This window comes from Bombus vosnesenskii, unplaced genomic scaffold, assembly GCF_011952255.1.
Source record: "Bombus vosnesenskii isolate JDL3184/JDL3185 unplaced genomic scaffold, Bvos_JDL3184-5_v1.1 scf7180000013284, whole genome shotgun sequence".
NCBI classification, from domain to species: domain Eukaryota; kingdom Metazoa; phylum Arthropoda; class Insecta; order Hymenoptera; family Apidae; genus Bombus; species Bombus vosnesenskii.
Genome location: NW_022882937.1, coordinates 582213 through 599650, shown reverse-complemented (window position 1 = coordinate 599650; position 17438 = coordinate 582213). Strand labels below are relative to the sequence as shown.

The 17438-nt window shown below is 40.5% G+C and overlaps 1 protein-coding gene and 1 long non-coding RNA gene across 8 annotated transcripts in view; one reads left to right on the top strand and one right to left on the bottom strand.

The window, feature by feature from the left end:
• Positions 1–170: 170 nt before the first annotated feature.
• LOC117232096 overlaps positions 171–17438 on the top strand; it is a 56240-nt gene continuing 38972 nt past the window's right edge. For 5 of the 7 annotated variants that reach the window (XR_004493063.1, XR_004493064.1, XR_004493062.1 and 2 more), the window contains exon 1: positions 171–589. This is a non-coding gene — a long non-coding RNA (uncharacterized LOC117232096). The remainder of the gene's footprint in view (positions 590–17438) is intronic. The other 2 variants (XR_004493061.1, XR_004493065.1) reach the window with 1 other exon arrangement.
• Positions 11487–12862, bottom strand: LOC117232095 (mitochondrial pyruvate carrier 1-like). Its single transcript, XM_033491253.1, has 3 exons — positions 12736–12862; positions 12185–12285; positions 11487–11773 (listed from the first exon to the last, which is right to left on the bottom strand). The coding sequence occupies exons 1-3, from the start codon at positions 12789–12791 to the stop codon at positions 11577–11579; spliced, it is 354 nt and encodes a 117-aa protein (XP_033347144.1). The 5' UTR covers positions 12792–12862; the 3' UTR covers positions 11487–11576.

The following is a 17438-nucleotide window of genomic DNA, read 5'->3' as shown; positions in this document are numbered from 1 at the left end:
TTAACTACTGGTATAAGAACTAAGAAAATTATTTGTTATAATGTGTTGCATTTATAAACATAATAATAGTGCGTGTCAGTGTATTAATACATTAAAATATTTGAGTATTATTTAAATATAACGTTTACTCATATATATATTTTTAGTTTACATAAAAGTAATTTATTTTGATTAAAAAATGAAACTGAATGCAAAGAAAGTTTAGAAGTTTCAATATAAATTTCATCTTTCGTCTTTCTATTCCAATACCTGTAATTATTTGTGAAATATAGTGTTTTATATTATATTTATTTTCATATCACAAGAACAAGTAACGAGTACAATTTATTTTTTACAAAGATATATTTATATAAACAAGAAAAATAAAGAACATATTGGTGATTTTTTTTTTATTTACCTTTCAGTTTATTTTAATCTATATGCTTCTTCGTACAGCAATGTTTTCTTTAGCATTATCATAATCATGGTATCAAATAAATTCATATGTTTATAAACAAGTTGATCAGATTTAATCGTTATGTATAAATTATTGCACAAACATTGATGTCAGTGATATCAAGATTTTTAATACATACAAAATTCAGAACAGGTAAGGGAGAGTTTATATATTTATAAATACAAAAAATATTTTTATTTGTCTATGTAATTGGATATTTTAGTTTCATTTATATTTCAGTATAGCACGTTGCAATAGTTGTAAAAAGATCGTAATAATTATTTATAATAGAATGTAATTATAAATCATGTTTTTATTATAATTCTACAAGTAGTCGTAAGAGGGCACCACCATTCACCATTAGTCTACCGCAGGTTTTCTTTCCTCTTTCAAATACTAACTTGCACTTATTTTTCAAAATATATATTATATAATCATCTACAAAGATAATAAATAAAAATCAAAGCGAAAGTAGAAACTATAAGCAAAATTAGTTGCGAAAAGTAATTTTTCGATTAAAATTATCTATAATTTTTATATTTACATTTAGAATTTCTACATTCAAAATCTACATGTAAATTTATTCTTTCCACAAATTATCATCATTTTAAACAATTACGTGCTAATATACCACGAACCAAATATTCTTTGTTGTTTAATTGTGACCGAAGGAAACGTATATAATGCTATACCACTACATCTTTAATTTGAGTAATATCTTAACTCAGCCCTGTAGTAATGTTAAATGGGCTAGTCGAATAGAAGTTTCAGCTTTGAAAATAATTAACTCGTAGTGCAAGATTTAAATTGTCATTCGCATAAGTCTGTTTTTATAATAACTCGGTTAAATAGATCGTTCAGGTTTAAAAGAGAAGACTGCGTTCTTAGCCCGAAATCCAGGGGTTCAGACCATCCCGAAACGACAAGACGATACATTCTTCCCTTCCCGTGTATTCTTGTAAATCCACACGATATCATCCTCGCTTTTTCCCTGTTTTCCGATCAAGTTGCGCGCTCAGCAAAGCCGTGTTTGCATTTCCCTCTCCGGAGAGAAGCATGGCCGAGGGAGGGGCGACGCGCAATTTCGAAAAGCCGATTTCAATTCCGTTTCCTTTTACACGGAGAAAGGAAATCTCGAGTGTGGCTCTCTTCGAGGGGGGCGGGGGCGGAGCGGCCATCTGGGATTACGGGAATCGCGCAGACGAGGCTGGAAACACGTGCGAAAATCCGAAATCCTAACGTCTCTGCCCTTTGCATCGATCGTCCTTCTTTTCTCATCTTGATCTTCCTTCTCTCCCTTTCCTGACCGATACAATAATTTTAAGCTTCTTACTTTTGCTGGCGTAAACCTTTGAAATCATGTCGAATCTTCCATTACAATTAATCATTGTACACAGAAGTTCACGTACCTGTAGATATCCGATCGTACGAAATTGTTCGTTATGAGGAAGCAGGAATGATGAAAGTACGTTTCTTATATTTGGTATAATTTCTTGTCGTGTACCTGCACGTCGAAACCAGCACAGTACATTCCTCTGGTAGATTTTTCTAATAAATTCGTGATTCCTTTGAGAATTGCGTCACGGCTGTGTATAACGATGAGATTCGTTTCCGGTTCCGATTTTCATGACTTTCGTCCCGTCAACTCCATTCTTCCACGCGCCTCGTATGCTCTTTTCCTATTTCTCTTCCTGTTAGATTTTTTTTTTCGTGTCTATTTTGAGAATTATCAAATATCTGAGCCAGAAACAATTCCTTTTCTCATATTTATTCGTATCTTCTATATCTTTTTGTAGATTTTATTTATTACTTATCCATTGTACTCGATCTGTTTTTTTCCTATTTTCTGAGATTCGAGGGGAAAGTGTGAAACAAGGAGTAATTCGTTTATTTCGACAGCATCCGGGACATTTTTGTCTGCCATATTTTCATTCCTAGTGCGCGACGCATAAACACATTTTTATATGACACAGGAGTTGATGTATCTTCCCCTTTCCGGGAGCGGTACCGGAAGGAATAACGCCCTTTGTCATGTACGATGGCGTCCTCGTTGATATTCCGCCGGCGTCTCTGTTCTTCTGGGACACCCCGTTGCTGCCCCCTTTCTCCTGCTTTCCTCCGCTTGCTCTGTAACGTTACATACGTCGTTGAAAGGTGTGAGAAGATACTGATTCGCAAATGCTTTAAGCGCGTCACGAATCATTCGTTCTGCTCGTTTTATACATACTAAGAAATTCTATGTGACGAACTATCAACCCTTTAGAACGAGAGAAAGTTAACGGTGCAATACTAAACGTATACACAAGCCCGTCAACGCGGTAGCCAAGAAAATTGATAAAAGTAGAGTTTGAACGATTAAAAAGCACCATTTTATGAACATAACGCTTGAGACGAGTTCATAGAAAGTATGAACGATAAAAAAAGCTGTTATCCGTGAGAAACATTTAGAACGAAAAGTAATGCAAACGTGATGCTTCGCTGTACTATTCTAGAACCAATATAAAAGAAGCGAAGAAATCTAATAATCGTGTAATCAACAAATCCCTATTTCGATAGTGGAAATTAATTTGCGACTCGATCGAATTTATCTTAACAGCTTCGTTTCTGATAGTGAATAAATTATAAAATCCCAGACGATTGCGAATAATTTTGTACGTAATCAGCTTTTCTCTTCGCTGCCCGGCTGGAACCAGGGGCGGGCATTAAATTTCCATGGTCCATCGTTAAATATTATTAAAAAATGCTTTTAGCAGCGGAGATATCGCGTTCGCCGGTTATCGATACGACCATGCGATTCGCGTTTTAAGGACTGTCCTTAAATGTATGTCGTAAACGGCGTAAACGAAGGAAGAAAGAAAGAAAGGGGAATCGGACGAGGAAGAACGATAGGCGGTGGCCCATTCTGGACCGTGCTATTTCTACTTTGTAAGGGTGGCCCGTGGTTCGCGAGGCAAGCCCCGAGCCAATAAAAGCTTTACAGCCCCGTAATGAATGCAAGAAATAATTATCTCATGAATACATTAGTTTTAGTATCCTCCGACACGGATACGAACCGTAAAACCGGCATTGGATGTATCTTGACCCAACGCCGATTTCCAGTGTGTGCCCGTTTGCTCACGGTCCTTTCTTTCCCCTTTTTCTTCCCTGTACGGTTCTCCTCTTTCTCTTTCGCCGTCTCGGCCATTAGCACCACCTCGATGGAAACGCGAGCCACTGGGTGTCTTCACTCTGAAACACGGACGAACGTGCGTGATGCTGTCCAGCGGTGATCGTTCGTCACGCGTGTGTTAGTCGGAATTTTCTTTCATCGTTTTTAGAAAAGTTATTATCGGTATCTTCTATCGTAACTACTAATTTCTCCGTTACCCCTTTCTTAATGCTAGAATTTTAGAAATTTCCGTACTATCGATACGACACTGTTCGCTGCTGCTTTATTGTACACGCTTATTTACATTGCCGGTAGTACATGGATTAAGGAACGTGTTGAGAGAGGAACGGAAGCTTTTCTCAACGATCGATCTTCCTGTGAAATCCAGCGTGTTGCACTGAACCATTCGATGTCTAAAGACAATGAAAAAAGAACACGAAAGCTTATCGAAGCAACGTTAAACAACCACCTCGAACGATGTGGATAGATCAGGATGGTATAGAAGGGGGGAGGTGTATTTGTGGACGAAGTGGGATGTTCGTTTGGCCATATCGTTGGTGGAACCCTTTATGTGAATAGTAGTATGACGGAGGGAGGTTCGAAGGGCGAGGGGTGAGGAGCAACGTTAGTCGACGTTAGGAAAGGGGTGCATCAGTAGACGGTGGTGCGGAGTGATTGATCGTTGCTTCGCGACACCCCCGTGTTCTCGCAGAGTGGATAAAGGGGTGGAAAAAGGAGTGGAAACCCTTTCACGCTTTCACGGATCAGTCAGGGGATCACGTTCTCGGCTCTCCCCATCCTCCTCTACCACCCTTGGTACATGGGACATGCATCACCCTATCATCCATCCCTCTTCACCTCTCGGCCGTGGAACGTTTGCTCGTCGGCATCGCGAGATCGAATCTGCAAAGACAGTGCGGCTGAAAAAGAGATACGACGATTATCCTTCGAAAGCAAGGATAATGGGCGAATACCTGTAGAGGTGGAACAAGCATGTTTGGAAATTCATGGTAAAATTGAAAATATATATACTCCTATCGATAAGTATCGAGACGTTTTTATAGAGTTGTAGCAATTGATGATAAATAGATAGAGTGTACGTGTGTGTGAAAATTAAACACAACGATACTTCGTAGCTGTTGATTTTAGGTATTATTACTGGAATTAATCGCAGCAGTTTTTCTGTCGGCTTGAAACCTCTTTTGTCTGACTTATCTCAGAAATGAAATAATGTCGAGATAAAGAACTTTTAAGATAACTAATCGCTTTATATATCTATAAGTTTATAATTAAATGACGTTCTGTTAAATATAGGCATGTTCGGATATTTTTAAGCATTAGCGTATGAATTCCAGACGAAAAGCAGACTAAATCGAAATTCCACGAGGTTCGTACAAAAGGGACCAGAATTTAGAATATAGGATACTTTCAATCGAGAGAAATTCCGTAATATCCATTTAAAGTAAAAATTGTCTAAACTTCTATCAGAGAGGTTTATAATCGAGAGTTTAATCTTTTGTGCCTGAGTTCATCCACCCTTGTTTCTGGGACGTTTCCTTTACGCGAAATTAGATTGCTGTTCCGATGGAGCAGAAGTCGGCGAAAGAAACGGAGAATTTCCAACTGACCGGTGCGGTAATTACAGAAAAATTCAGCTTTACCTACTGGTTGGCCATGGCAAGATTAATCGTGTTTTCGAAAGCGATTTTCCGCGAGGAAAATGTCTCTTTCATTTACGGACGGCCACGGCTCGCCGGAAGAACCCAGACCGGATGACGGCGTCTCATACATCAGACACCTAATTCTTCCCCTCGCTGCTGTGTTAACTCTTACATCTTATCCATTTAGAAGTTCCATTTAGTCCCGGGCCAGCCGGTAGGCTTGTCACTCGTAAACTGACGAGCCATAATACGTCTCGTCATTGATATCTTCACCATTTCGTAAACTTACATCAATCTAACCGTAGCAGAGAGAAGCGACGTAAAAATAATAAGTCGCGGAAACAAAGAAATTAGGAAGTTTCGAGTTACGATTAACCCGGCCAAAATATTACAGAATCATGATAATAAATTAATTACATTTTAATTCGTAAATAAAAAATTGACAAATCTATTCAATATTTTGATCTTCTTTTCAAAGCTTTTACTTAAGCGCGAGCGATGAAAAATTGAAAGCGATTTTGAGTGTTCTAATGTATTTTATTATTAACTATTATCTTTCCATTAAACTTGTAATTATCCGAGCAGGGTTCAATCGAACAACGGGATCGATGAATCGGTATTGAATAGACGCGAGGATGTGCAAGACGAAAGTGGATATTGCTGCTAAATATTTGAAAGAAGCCCGATCCGTAGAATTTCGTTGATATCCCGCGGGAATACCTCCGCGTCTCGCAACTTTCCTGGAGTTTTCTTCCCTTCGATTTTGAGCCGGTCAATTAGCAGGAAAGCTTTTTTTCAGACATCTTTTTCACGTTTTTCTAAACCCGAATTTTTATGTTCTTACAAACTTTTTAACTCTAACGACTTTTTTTTTTTTTAGATCCTTAATATAAAAATGTAAGTAATTCTCAATATATTATGGACTTTTAAAGTAATGCCGAAGAGCTTCATTTGAATCGATGTCTTATCATAAAAAGGGAAAAAGAAATTATTACGAGGTTATACGTCTTTTCGCTTGCCAGCAAACACGATTGTTAATTCATCAAAATTCTCAACGGAGATCGAGGAGTCGAGATGGAAAGGCGGGCGAATATATAGGCTTAAACCGAAGGGGATTTTAAAATTGAAGGTCTCGTAGGATAGCAGGACATACGTACGATTCTTCGGTTCGATCTTCAGCCTCGCATCGGGAGAATGTGTTTTTTTCCGCGCCCTGAAACACGTCACATGAATAAAAAATATCCTTCAAAGTTGCCAACCCTAGCGTCTGGATGGCCGAAACCCCTTAGTCCGACCAATCCGAAGAAAACGTGAAACCCTGAATACCGGGAATGCTGGAAGTTAAAGGGAAAAAGGGAGAAAAAGGCTCGTACGTTATCGCTATCCCCTGGTATCCTAATTTCTTTATCACGAGTCATTTCACTGTGAAATTTCACGCGTTTTTTGCATGACCATCTTTTCCCCTTCGTCCAACAAATTTCTTCTTACTCGCGTTTATAAATTCAGAACGAAAGATGTTAAAACATTTCTCGGAAGACAAACTGAAACAGTTTCACTTTTTATCGCTCATTGTCAGATATATTATTAGCGTTTCCCAATTTCTCAAAGAAAATGACTCGTTTTCATAAATTAAGGTTGTGCAAATAGTCGTAAATTCCGAAGTAAATTTTCAACAATAATTTTCCCATTCGCCTTCTCTATTTATATTATCGCTCATTTCAAGTTTTCGTTTTGCTACTTCTGATCATCACCGTGTCGTTAATGGAGTCATCGTTACTATCAAGTAGCAAATCCGAAAATTCGTCGAGGTCTGGTGTGCAGGATACACGCGTCGATACTTTCTTCTCGCGAAATCTACCCCTAATATATTGCATCGAGTTTACAGAGGGATGGAGTCGCGTTACTTGGTGCAAGGGCGCTTCTTCAGTTAGGTAGAAGGAAGAGGAAGGTTGGACAGGAAGGTTACGGCTCATAAACCATCCTCCGGTCACTGAAATCGTCCCGAACTTGAGCACCCATGTCTACGTGTGGGTGCGCATGTCGATTCTTCCGGTCGTGCACGCGTGATCCATGCGATTCACCACGCGAATCCACCGCTTTCGAGGAACTTGTTTGCTCACCAACGTGCACTTTTACAGCAATAGAATATCGATTTCGCGAAAATCCGGCTGTGAGTCCTTCATCGCGAAAGGAATCATCGATTCATCGTGGACGTTGCAAGTTTCGTTCTAGGATTAAAGCGAGGTCTTATACGCTTTGAACTTCCTTTAGAAACTTACTGTTCTAGCTTTTCGTTTGCAAGAATTTTTGTGTCATCATACTAGCGTATATATAATCGAGCAGTTTTCTGCAAAAAGGACTCGTAAGACGAAACCGCGTCGGAAGTTTTAATTCTGATCTTTTAACGTTACCTACGTTTGAAAGAACTTGCTTCTTTCTACATTTACAAGATAGATAGCGTCTCGTAAAATATAATTCGATCATTCGATTAAAAAATATACTTGGCATCTAAAGAGGTATATGTAGGCTTTTTTTTTTTTAGAAAACTGTTCCACTTTTATGAAGGAATATATTTGGATGAACATTTAATCGTGGAAATCGTAAGTTGAGAACCGTCACACGTGTGTAATATGAAGATAAGATGTCCCCCATGTTCCCATGTGTCATGGCCCTCTATCAAGGATTATGTTGCCATCTACGATGCCGCACCCCCTCCCATCCCTGAACGAAAACATCGCGACGAACTTCCCTGGTCAGCCGGAATCCCTTAACCTTTTGCACTTTCATGCGCGGACCTTCGTGTTCTTTTTTTCTTTTCTCTTTCGGTCAACGAATATTTTCAAACTCAAAGTTACTCGTTGTGGTTACGGATAATTTAGTTTCTGAATTCGAGGACGGAATTTCAAGACTGAACTTTCACGAGGCACGATCGCCATGGAGGACTTGAAAATATATCGTATTCGAGACGACTTAAAGCCGGTGGAGTAGAGGTAGGAGAGAAACCACGGACGAGGAAAACGACACCCTCATGATTTTTTAACGCCGAACGCTTTCACGGCCGTATGGCGAGAGCTTGCGCCCCGGTTTCCTGTTATTTTTCAGGGGTGACTCGAGCACTTTTTTTTTATGAATCCACCAGGAATATTCCTCTTCCCCTACATGGCTATCACCAGCCATTACTTTTTCAACAGTGGTACTCTGTTCTCACTGTGTCTCTTACACCTCGGATTGCAAACAAAGTAATCCATCGGAGAAGAAGAAAAAAAAAAAGAAAAATAAAGAGCTGTATAGGAAATAAAATTTGTTGGTCCATCTGTTATTGCAAAAAATACGCGTGCCTTTCTTTATTTTATAATATATACTTATAATATAATATCGCGATCATATGTACACCTTTCTTTAATATTGTAAATTTGTGTTTACCTTCGAGGGTTGTTTCGTTTCATTCGTAACGCGACGTTTGTTTCGATTTCTTTCTTTTCTCCTTTTCCACGAAAAGTATCCTTATTTTTCTCTTTCTGCGGGAATAGTCAGCATCCCAAATGGCCCGTGCCAGGCGTGTCAGCCTAATGAATGTGCTGCATAGCGAGGGTGCGTTTGATTCATTTCGCCGAGGGGGTTGCCCGTCAGGCCGCATTCGCCACGCGTTTCAAGAGTCTTTTTTTCTGTGCTGCTACTCGCGAAAATCCACCCCGGAAGACTTTACACGGGCGTCATAAGCCGGTGCACTTAATTTAAAGATCATCGGCCGACGAAAAGTCGTCGGGACCTAGAGGCTGTATCCACCACCCCCTATTGCGTTTCCTTCTCTCAGTTTTTTTTTCTTCTTTCTCCCAGGCCCATGGATTTCCGCAGCGGTGAACTTTACAGTCTGTGCATTCCGCTTTACAGTTCATTTCACTTTTCCTCCTGCTGGCCACCCGGTTTTTCCACCCCTGCTTCCTTCACGTCTTCTCGGGAGGCTTCTTTAACTTTTATTGTCCACCTCGATTCACCCTATTGGAATCACACGTATGCTTGCAATCTTTGACTTAGTCTTTCTCTTATCGAATCTGTATTTTCTGAATGTTTGAAGCATGTTATGATTTCTGATACGAGAATCGAAACACTCAGTACCATATAATTAACCAGCTGAAGAGAAGTTTCGCCTTTGACGTTCTACGAAAGGAATCTTTGTTTCTTCGAATAGAGATATTAATAAATATATCCAAGAATTTTCTCAGATTTTCCTTGAAGTTTGAAATCATTAAAATGCATATAAATGATCCAAGAAGAGATACGTTTAATCTTATAAAAGGGGCTAAAAATGATTGACTCAGCGTTCGCATACGAAAAATACCGAACAATCGATAGACTGGACAGCAGAATACAAGGTTATCGACGAATGCCACGAAATATCAATTTCGACGTGTTAACAATTACTAAAATCTGGATAGAAAACAAAAGACACTACCAAATTCTAAAATCCTAAAATCTAATCAATCGTCGAAAATAATTATTCGAATATTTACAATGAATATCTAATTCTTGGAGCGTCCGGGTCGTAAGAATCCCGTGCACCTGATTAATGCCTGAACGTCACCGGTCATCGAGATCGCGTCCGATCGATAGGTCGGTGAGTTTCGCGGCGGATTCGACTGTCGTTGACGCAGTCTCCTCTCCGGAGGAGAAAGGAGAGGCAGCGAACGTAGGCATGTGGCAAATTGCCGGTGCTGCCAGTTCGAATGGGCCTTTCTCTTTCTCTCTTGCTTTCGGTTCGCGTCTGCGAGCGGAGGTGGAGAGGCGCCTCGAAAGAGAGGTGGAGCAAGAAAAGGAAGGACGAGCCGTCTGGAGGAAGAGGGCAGTTGGAAACGGCGGCCGCGCAGCGGAAGGAGGAGGACCGCAGGACGAGGTGGAAGGAAGGCGGCGGGTAATCTGTGATTCAAAGAGAGCGATCCATCTTGCGACATGCCAGCATTCAATCGTCGGCATTTGTTTGTGAAATCAGTCCCGAAGGACTCATCCCGTGGACTTTGTCTCGCCTCTGCGATCTTCTTTCTCCCCGTTTTGTACGATCGAGAAGCCCGGTTCGTGAAAATTGGCGAGATTTTCCCGTGAAAAGCGGATGAACGTGGTGTTGGATCTCATGGTTGAAGCAAAAGTAAATAGTTCCAGCAATCGAATGAAATTACCAATGGATGTGATTGCCTTACAAAACACGAAAATGGAAGCAAATTGGTAGATTTTAATGTTAGTGAAATTCGACGATTAGTAGACTGTGTATATTTATGCATTTATGGACAATTCAAATATGCGAAAAATATACAAAACCTTCGAAGACAAGCCCTCGCTATACTATTCAGAGAGTGAATGTTGTGCTGATAAAAATGACTTTTGCCAGCTGATAGAAATGACAATTGTCTCTGATGTGTATTGTCTATAGAATGTTAAAATCGTACAATTTCTCAGGATACTCAGAAATGATACAAAACCACTGACGATTGATGACGTCATCGATCTTTCTTGACGCAAAGGAAGCGGATAAATGGAAGGAACGCATGATCGAAGCCAAGCAGGGCTAATCAGTCCATATATATTTATTCAGGGACACGAATCCGCCCTCGTGTTCCTTCGTCCAGACCAAACGAATGCAAAGAGCAGAAACGGGACGGAGGCGCAGCGTGGCTTAGCATTCGGAAAAACCGGAATAGATTCGTGCCTCTGATCCGTGCCAGATCCCATAAAATGACCCCAAGCTCGATCGAATGGCCTTCGTCCGAGGCGCGGGAAAAGAAACGAGAAAGACAGAACCGACCCCTAGGAAATTATTGCTCTCCTTATACATTCGTCCATCGAATTGGGGCCACCACGAATAAACTAGTGCCTTTTTCGACTCACTATGGGGAAAAGGAGAAAGCAAAAAAAAAAAAAAAGAAATGGGGAAACTGTCGAGTGAATAGGCTGATTTCACGGTGAATGTTCTTTACATTTTCATGGAATCCTGAAACTTTTTACTGCTTATACAATGTAATTTTCAGTTACTTAAATACTTTAGCGAGACGATATCGCCCCTTTTTTTGACAATATGTGGCAGATTAGAAAAATTTACAATTGACGTAGAAGTGCATAGACAGAAAAACGACAAATCAAGCTTTGAGAATAAAAGAGATGTTTAGCTCACTTCTTTACTGAACAAGAGAAATTTTAATAAAGATAAAATTTTAGTCGAGGAAATTTTGTTTAAAGATTGCAGATTTTATTATAAAATTTTTCGCACAATCGATACTGAACATCTACATTATTATGCCGAATAACTATAGCTATATGATCGCTGAGATCAACATATACGAAGTCACTTCTTTTCATCCTGAGAGACAGGTGTGTCTTCGTCATTGGGTTCTTGTTTCGAGATATAATGGTAGTCGAGAAATCTGTAAGCCTGTGTAAGCTGCGCGCAGGAATTGGCGAAGTGGCACGCAAACAGCAACATATTCCGTGGCTGCACCTTCATGGCGAACCTCATGAACATTATAGAGTACAGAGCCAACGCTAGAAATCAATCGGACAAGTTAAAAACGAATAAAGGACGAACACGAGAAAGAGAAAGAAAAGGGAAGAGAAAGATCGTTTTGAAAATGTCCCGTGAACTTTCCATAGAAAAAATGACTAAATTTTCACGTCTTTTAGCACGATCTTCCATCCTCAATGATAGTCTCCGTTCAAACCACGTGTTTCATGGAGGCTCATTAAGAAATAAACGGCGATTCGCTGCGTTCGAGCGGCAATTATTTTATGGGGCCGTTTCTCTGGCCCTCGACGTCCCTCGCCCCCGCGTTGTCCCCGTTCCCAGTCCACCGTCTTGGTCGTGGTCGTGGTCGTCGCGATACGTGATTATTATGAGCGGCGAAATTCGAATTCCCCGAAAGGACCAACGACGAAGCGCGGCCGCGGCGGACTCACCCAAAGTCATTTTGCCGCTAATGATTCTCGGATGCTTTTGCGTGTCGGATATGGCCGCTATGGGTATCATCCAGTTGAACACCGGTCCCCAGAAGTGTGTGCTTGAAAAAAAGAGACATATGCGAAAATAACCAGTAGTAGTTTATCTTCCATAAATTATTTCGTTTCGTGATATAAACAGCGGCGAGGAGCTGTGCGTGCCTAACTGTATCAGGAGAATGGTGAAAACGATATAATATCTCGTTTTCTTATCCTCGTTGATCGTAAAACGAAAAGGAGAAGAGAGGGAAAATATAAAGAAAATAGGATATGTATGAGGAAATTCGAGGATCCAAGATTACATAAGCGCGACCGGAACGATTTTTTCAGGGGGATGCCTGACGGTAATAAAGATTTTACGAGACTAGTTCTTCTATCGTTCCCTTTGTTCCACATTTTTGTCTCCTCCGTTATCTCTCTCGACGCCAATGCAAACATCGTATTCGCATGACGATATCGTGGGATTAAGTTCCTCTTGCGCTCGTTGAGAGCGGCTCGATCACGACGATTACCTCATGAAATAACTCCTCGTCTGCTTGCTGAACAACCCTTTCGATTGTTTTCCCATTTTTGGGATGCTAGTGTGAAAGTATCTCGAGCTTTACGAAGACCTTTCGAAAAAATGTAACCTTCGATCTTAACAACGTGACATAAACGCGTCGAAAGGGATCGATCATTGCTTTTTGATCGAACGATGGTTCAAAATTTCCATTGCATACTTCGTTCCGTTGTAAAGGCGTGAAAGCGAAGAGAAATCGAATCGATCAATCGCTGTAATCAGTCGATAGAAGCCACGAAACAATTAATTCCGCGTCAACATAGCATTTCAAGATTCTCTCTTGAAAACCGATCCATCACTTTCACCGATCTCTCACCCTCGACCAATTGATTTGCATAACAGTTTACACGCATAATTTACCATCCCTCGTCGGGTGTTCCTCTCGTTTTTTCTTTTTTTTTACGAAACTCTTGAGCCACGGCAGCCACCCCTCTCATAATAAATGCACAGGTTATTATTTCGCGCGTATAATATTGATGGCGCTATGAATGTTGCATGGAGGGGTGCAAGGCGTTCGGAGCGTACCTAGTTCATCTGGGGGTGGAAACCAGTACGCTTACGGGGAGATATTTCGGCGCACATGCGCCGAGGACGGGGATGGTATTATTGATCTGGGAAGGGGGCGGACTATACGTTTCTCGAGTTCCAGTGGTGTGTCATAGCCATTCTGGTTCCTTAGTCCACGGAGACGTCAAGAAGAAGAATCTCTGTGATTCGTATTAAAAAATACATTTTACAAGATTTAAGAATTTTTAATAATAAACAATCGTACAAAATAAAACAATAATTTTGTTCTGACTAAGTGTCGCTCTATTTCAACAATTTCTTATCACGAGATCGTGAGAAATTTATCCTCGAGTCGAATTTAATCGTTTAAGCGGTTGATACGAATGTGTAACTTTGACAATTTTATTTTGTAAGACTCGACGAAGATAGAGAATCGTTTTGGAGGCGTGATCTACGAGGTTTCTTTTGGAAATAGTAAGAGAAATTTGGTTTCTATGGGAAATGCCCCGAAAGCGCCAAAAATAGACGCACCTGCGCTCACTGTTCCCTACTGCATATGCATTCCCGCATGTGCCACTCGCACGAGTATTTCCCCCTGGAGCAAATCCTTATCCCCGTAGGTCCCCCAGGCCACCATTCCAGCCACTCAAGAGTATTGCCGCTATTTTCCGTCTCGCGTATTATTGCCGGTGTATTTCGCGATTCCACGGTCGCATCGTTTACATGCGCTTCTCCCTTCACGTGACGCCTCGATATTTATTTTATCTACCATTCCACGCTTCGATCTATCGTCTGATTTTAATCGCGAAACATGATATTCGTTATTCGTGGTTTATTTTTTTGATATATTAAGGAATTATATTTTCAATAATATTACGAAAATTTTTAATACTTTAATATCTTTTTTTTATATAGAATTATACTCTCCCGAGAGAGAAATGTCTAACTTTTATATTATATAATTTTTGTATATTCTTTACGTGCATTTAGAACGGCTGCTTTTCCTTTTTTATTTATCACGATGAGCGTATCTCGCGCAAATTGCTTGGTATCGACGAGAAAACGATACAATCGCCGCGCCGCGTCGGTACGTACAGTATTTCATTTGTATTCGGACGGAGGAAATGGTACGGACTTTGATGTTTCTTGCTGACGCGTCCCGAAAAGCTTTTCTGTACCTCCCTTCGTTCTCCTTCGGAGACTGATCTGAATGCGTCCAACGTATTTGCCAACCTCCCCTCAGTCCTCCTTTTCTCCAGAATACTCGCCGACAGCCACAGTCACCCCTTGACACACGTTTCCTCTCCCTTTCGCGGATAAAAAGTCGCGGTGTGCGACTTCGAATAAACTCAGCCAACCCTCGGCCAATACTTATTGTAACCGAAAGAATATAGAAGAACAACTTCGATATAACGTAATATTTACTTCGGAATAGAGTATCTTTTAAATTCTACGCCTTTGCTGTTACTTCAATTCAAATTGTTCTTTCGTTAAACGTAAATGTCAGTTGTATACGCCACGATATGTTTAACACTTGGTTGATAAATAACGATCTCTAGTCTTTCATACTTCTTCATCTTCCATACTTGTAAATCTCAATTTAGTGAAATGTACATCACCTACCAGAAAAAATACCTTCAAATCTCGTAAATTTTACATATTAATATACAGGGTGGTTGGTAACTGGCGGTACAAGCGGAAAGGGGGTGATTCTACGCGAAAAATGAAGTCGAAAATATAGAATAAATTTTTTTTTAAATTTTTTTTTAATTTTTCCATCGAGACAACGATCTACAGTGAGATCCGTTATAACGAGACGTGATAAAGTGTACGCGTACCGAGCGGAAATTCAACGTCGATTTTCTCGAAAACAAAGCCTCGAACGAAAAATTTTTATTCTATATTTTCGACTTCTTTTTACGCGTAGAATCACTCCCTTTCCGCTTGTACCACCAGTTACCAACCACCCTGTATATGCAAGCACTCGTATGCGAATAATTTTTCGTATTTCATCCGTCTTTAGATTACTTTCCAGATATTAGGTTAATAAATTATAATCCTCCACCAAATTAACACGTAACATAATTAACAATTAATTTCATCAAATTATTAACTAAAAAATATAATCGAATCTTATCTTATTATAATAATCGAACAATCGAATCGAAAAAACTTTCGAATTTTTAAATATCGGAAAAATCGATACACAAACACATTCTTAGGCGTGTTCCAGCGTTTCCACTTTGATCTCTGTTCACAAAAGATCACCGACCGCAGTCCTCTCCGCTTCGCATCTCATCGTGCGACCGATGCAAATCAGTCAGCACCCGGCGGAGGCATTGTGGCCTCTACCGCTCGACCGTTTCTCTTCCTCCTTATTTATGCACTCGTTCACGGAGTAATTGTTTCCCTCGGAGAGGATAGTCTCGTCTTGATGCGCCGCCGAACGAGAACAGGCATCCATGTTGAGGCCCACGGATCCGCGCGTGTCACGGCGCGGAAGCTCCTGTCTCACCTCTTTCCCTTCGTTTCGTCGCACGTCAACTTCTTTGGCCCTTCTGTCTTTTCCCGCGCGGAATCCAGAGCGGATTCCACCGGTGGAGTTTTAATTGCCCGTTTCGGTTCAATTCAATCGACGCGACGACGCTCGCCCTCGCGAGACGAGATCAATCGTCGCCCCGGAATTTTAGATGGGAAAGAAGATGCTTGGATAATTGCCGGGATATGAAGACTTGTTCGCGCTTTTTGCAGGTTTTCGATTGGGATAATTCGCCTCAATTGGCTGCGTAACGCGTAAGTTGCGGATTTTTATGCAGTTTAAGGGAATCGTAAATACGCAGAAATGCATAGAATGCGTACGAGAATATTGAGAAAAGAATACGAAGAGTAGACGATAAAGAATCAAAGTCGTAGATATTTACAATCTTTTTCTTTTCGGAGCGTAGCGTTCGATTTTCGAAAGTTTCACCGTAACAGATTCTTTGAATTGTATATAGAGCGCCAAGTGTTAATTGCTTATAAGCAATGGTATAATTATTTAATATTCGCGTCTTACTGTTAATTGGTCATCTATCCTTAAAATAGGTATTATAATGCTTGCTTTGACGAGGTTCGAAGTCGTTGAAAAATAAAAGCAGCTTATTAGAAAACAGTTTTCTAAATAGCACAAGAAGAAAATGAAAAAGGACGAAATTGTGTAAAAATTGCTAGCCTAAAGCTTAATAAAAGAGTAGACATAACAAACTGTTTCATCCAACACACACGAATGATGAACCAGCCGTAGAATAGAATTTTCACCGTGGTTATATCACGATTTGTACGGCTTTTACCCCGTTTATAATTATTGAACGATTATTTTTAATCGTCCTGAAATAACATACAGTCTCTCTCTCTCTCTCTCTGTTTCTTTCTCTCTCTCTCTCTCTCTCTTTGCGGCCTTTTGGAATTACGTAAATTGAGGACGCAGCGTCTCATCGTATGTAATCAAGATTGATTTAGATCGTACTTTGTAATTACGAATCGGACTGGCCGCCACAGAAACCGGGAACGTCCATCGTGTCTCCTCTTGCGCGCGGGTGCTCGCCGCTTCTTGTCCTTTTCGTCTCCTCTCTACATCGATTGTAACCCAACTTCTCCCTCCTTTTGTACTCTGACAATGCTTTTAATTACCTGTTCTGCAGTCCAACCGAGCCGATCCAGCCGCGGTTCAGATCGTTTCGCTGATTGGTGTCCGCTCGATGAGACTTTATTACGAGCCGTAATTACCCTGATAAAATATTCCCGCGTTGCGCGGTACATAATTGTACCTAATTGCCCTGATCCGGGATAATTAGCGCGTTAATTAATGAACTACCGATGGATCGTACGCAAACAATACGGTACTTGGTGTACGAGCAATAGAAAGTTTCCACGAAAGGTGTCTTTTCAGAGGGCGGACATTAATTTCTCCCCTTGAAGGAAGAAAAGGGAGATGTTCGTTTTGATATTTTAAGTCGACTGTAAAGAGAGTTGACGTTATTACAAGCGTTTCCTGGCACTAGTCGGACTCGTATATCAATATCGCTTACAGTCAGGAAAATTTAGTTTTATAATTTTTCACGGGTGTAGTCTTGTTCCTGTCTTGCTCGAAGCGAATCAAGTGTACATCTA

Excerpts from the sequence above, each read along its gene's own strand:
- LOC117232095 (XM_033491253.1), bottom strand. The coding sequence starts at position 12,791 with ATGGGAAAACAATCGAAAGGGTTGTTCAGCAAGCAGACGAGGAGTTAT. Across the intron at positions 12,286-12,735 it reads ACGAGGAGTTATTTCATGAG|CACACACTTCTGGGGACCGG; the intron begins GTAATCGTCGTG and ends CTTTTTTTCAAG. Across the intron at positions 11,774-12,184 it reads TAGCGGCAAAATGACTTTGG|CGTTGGCTCTGTACTCTATA; the intron begins GTGAGTCCGCCG and ends ATTGATTTCTAG.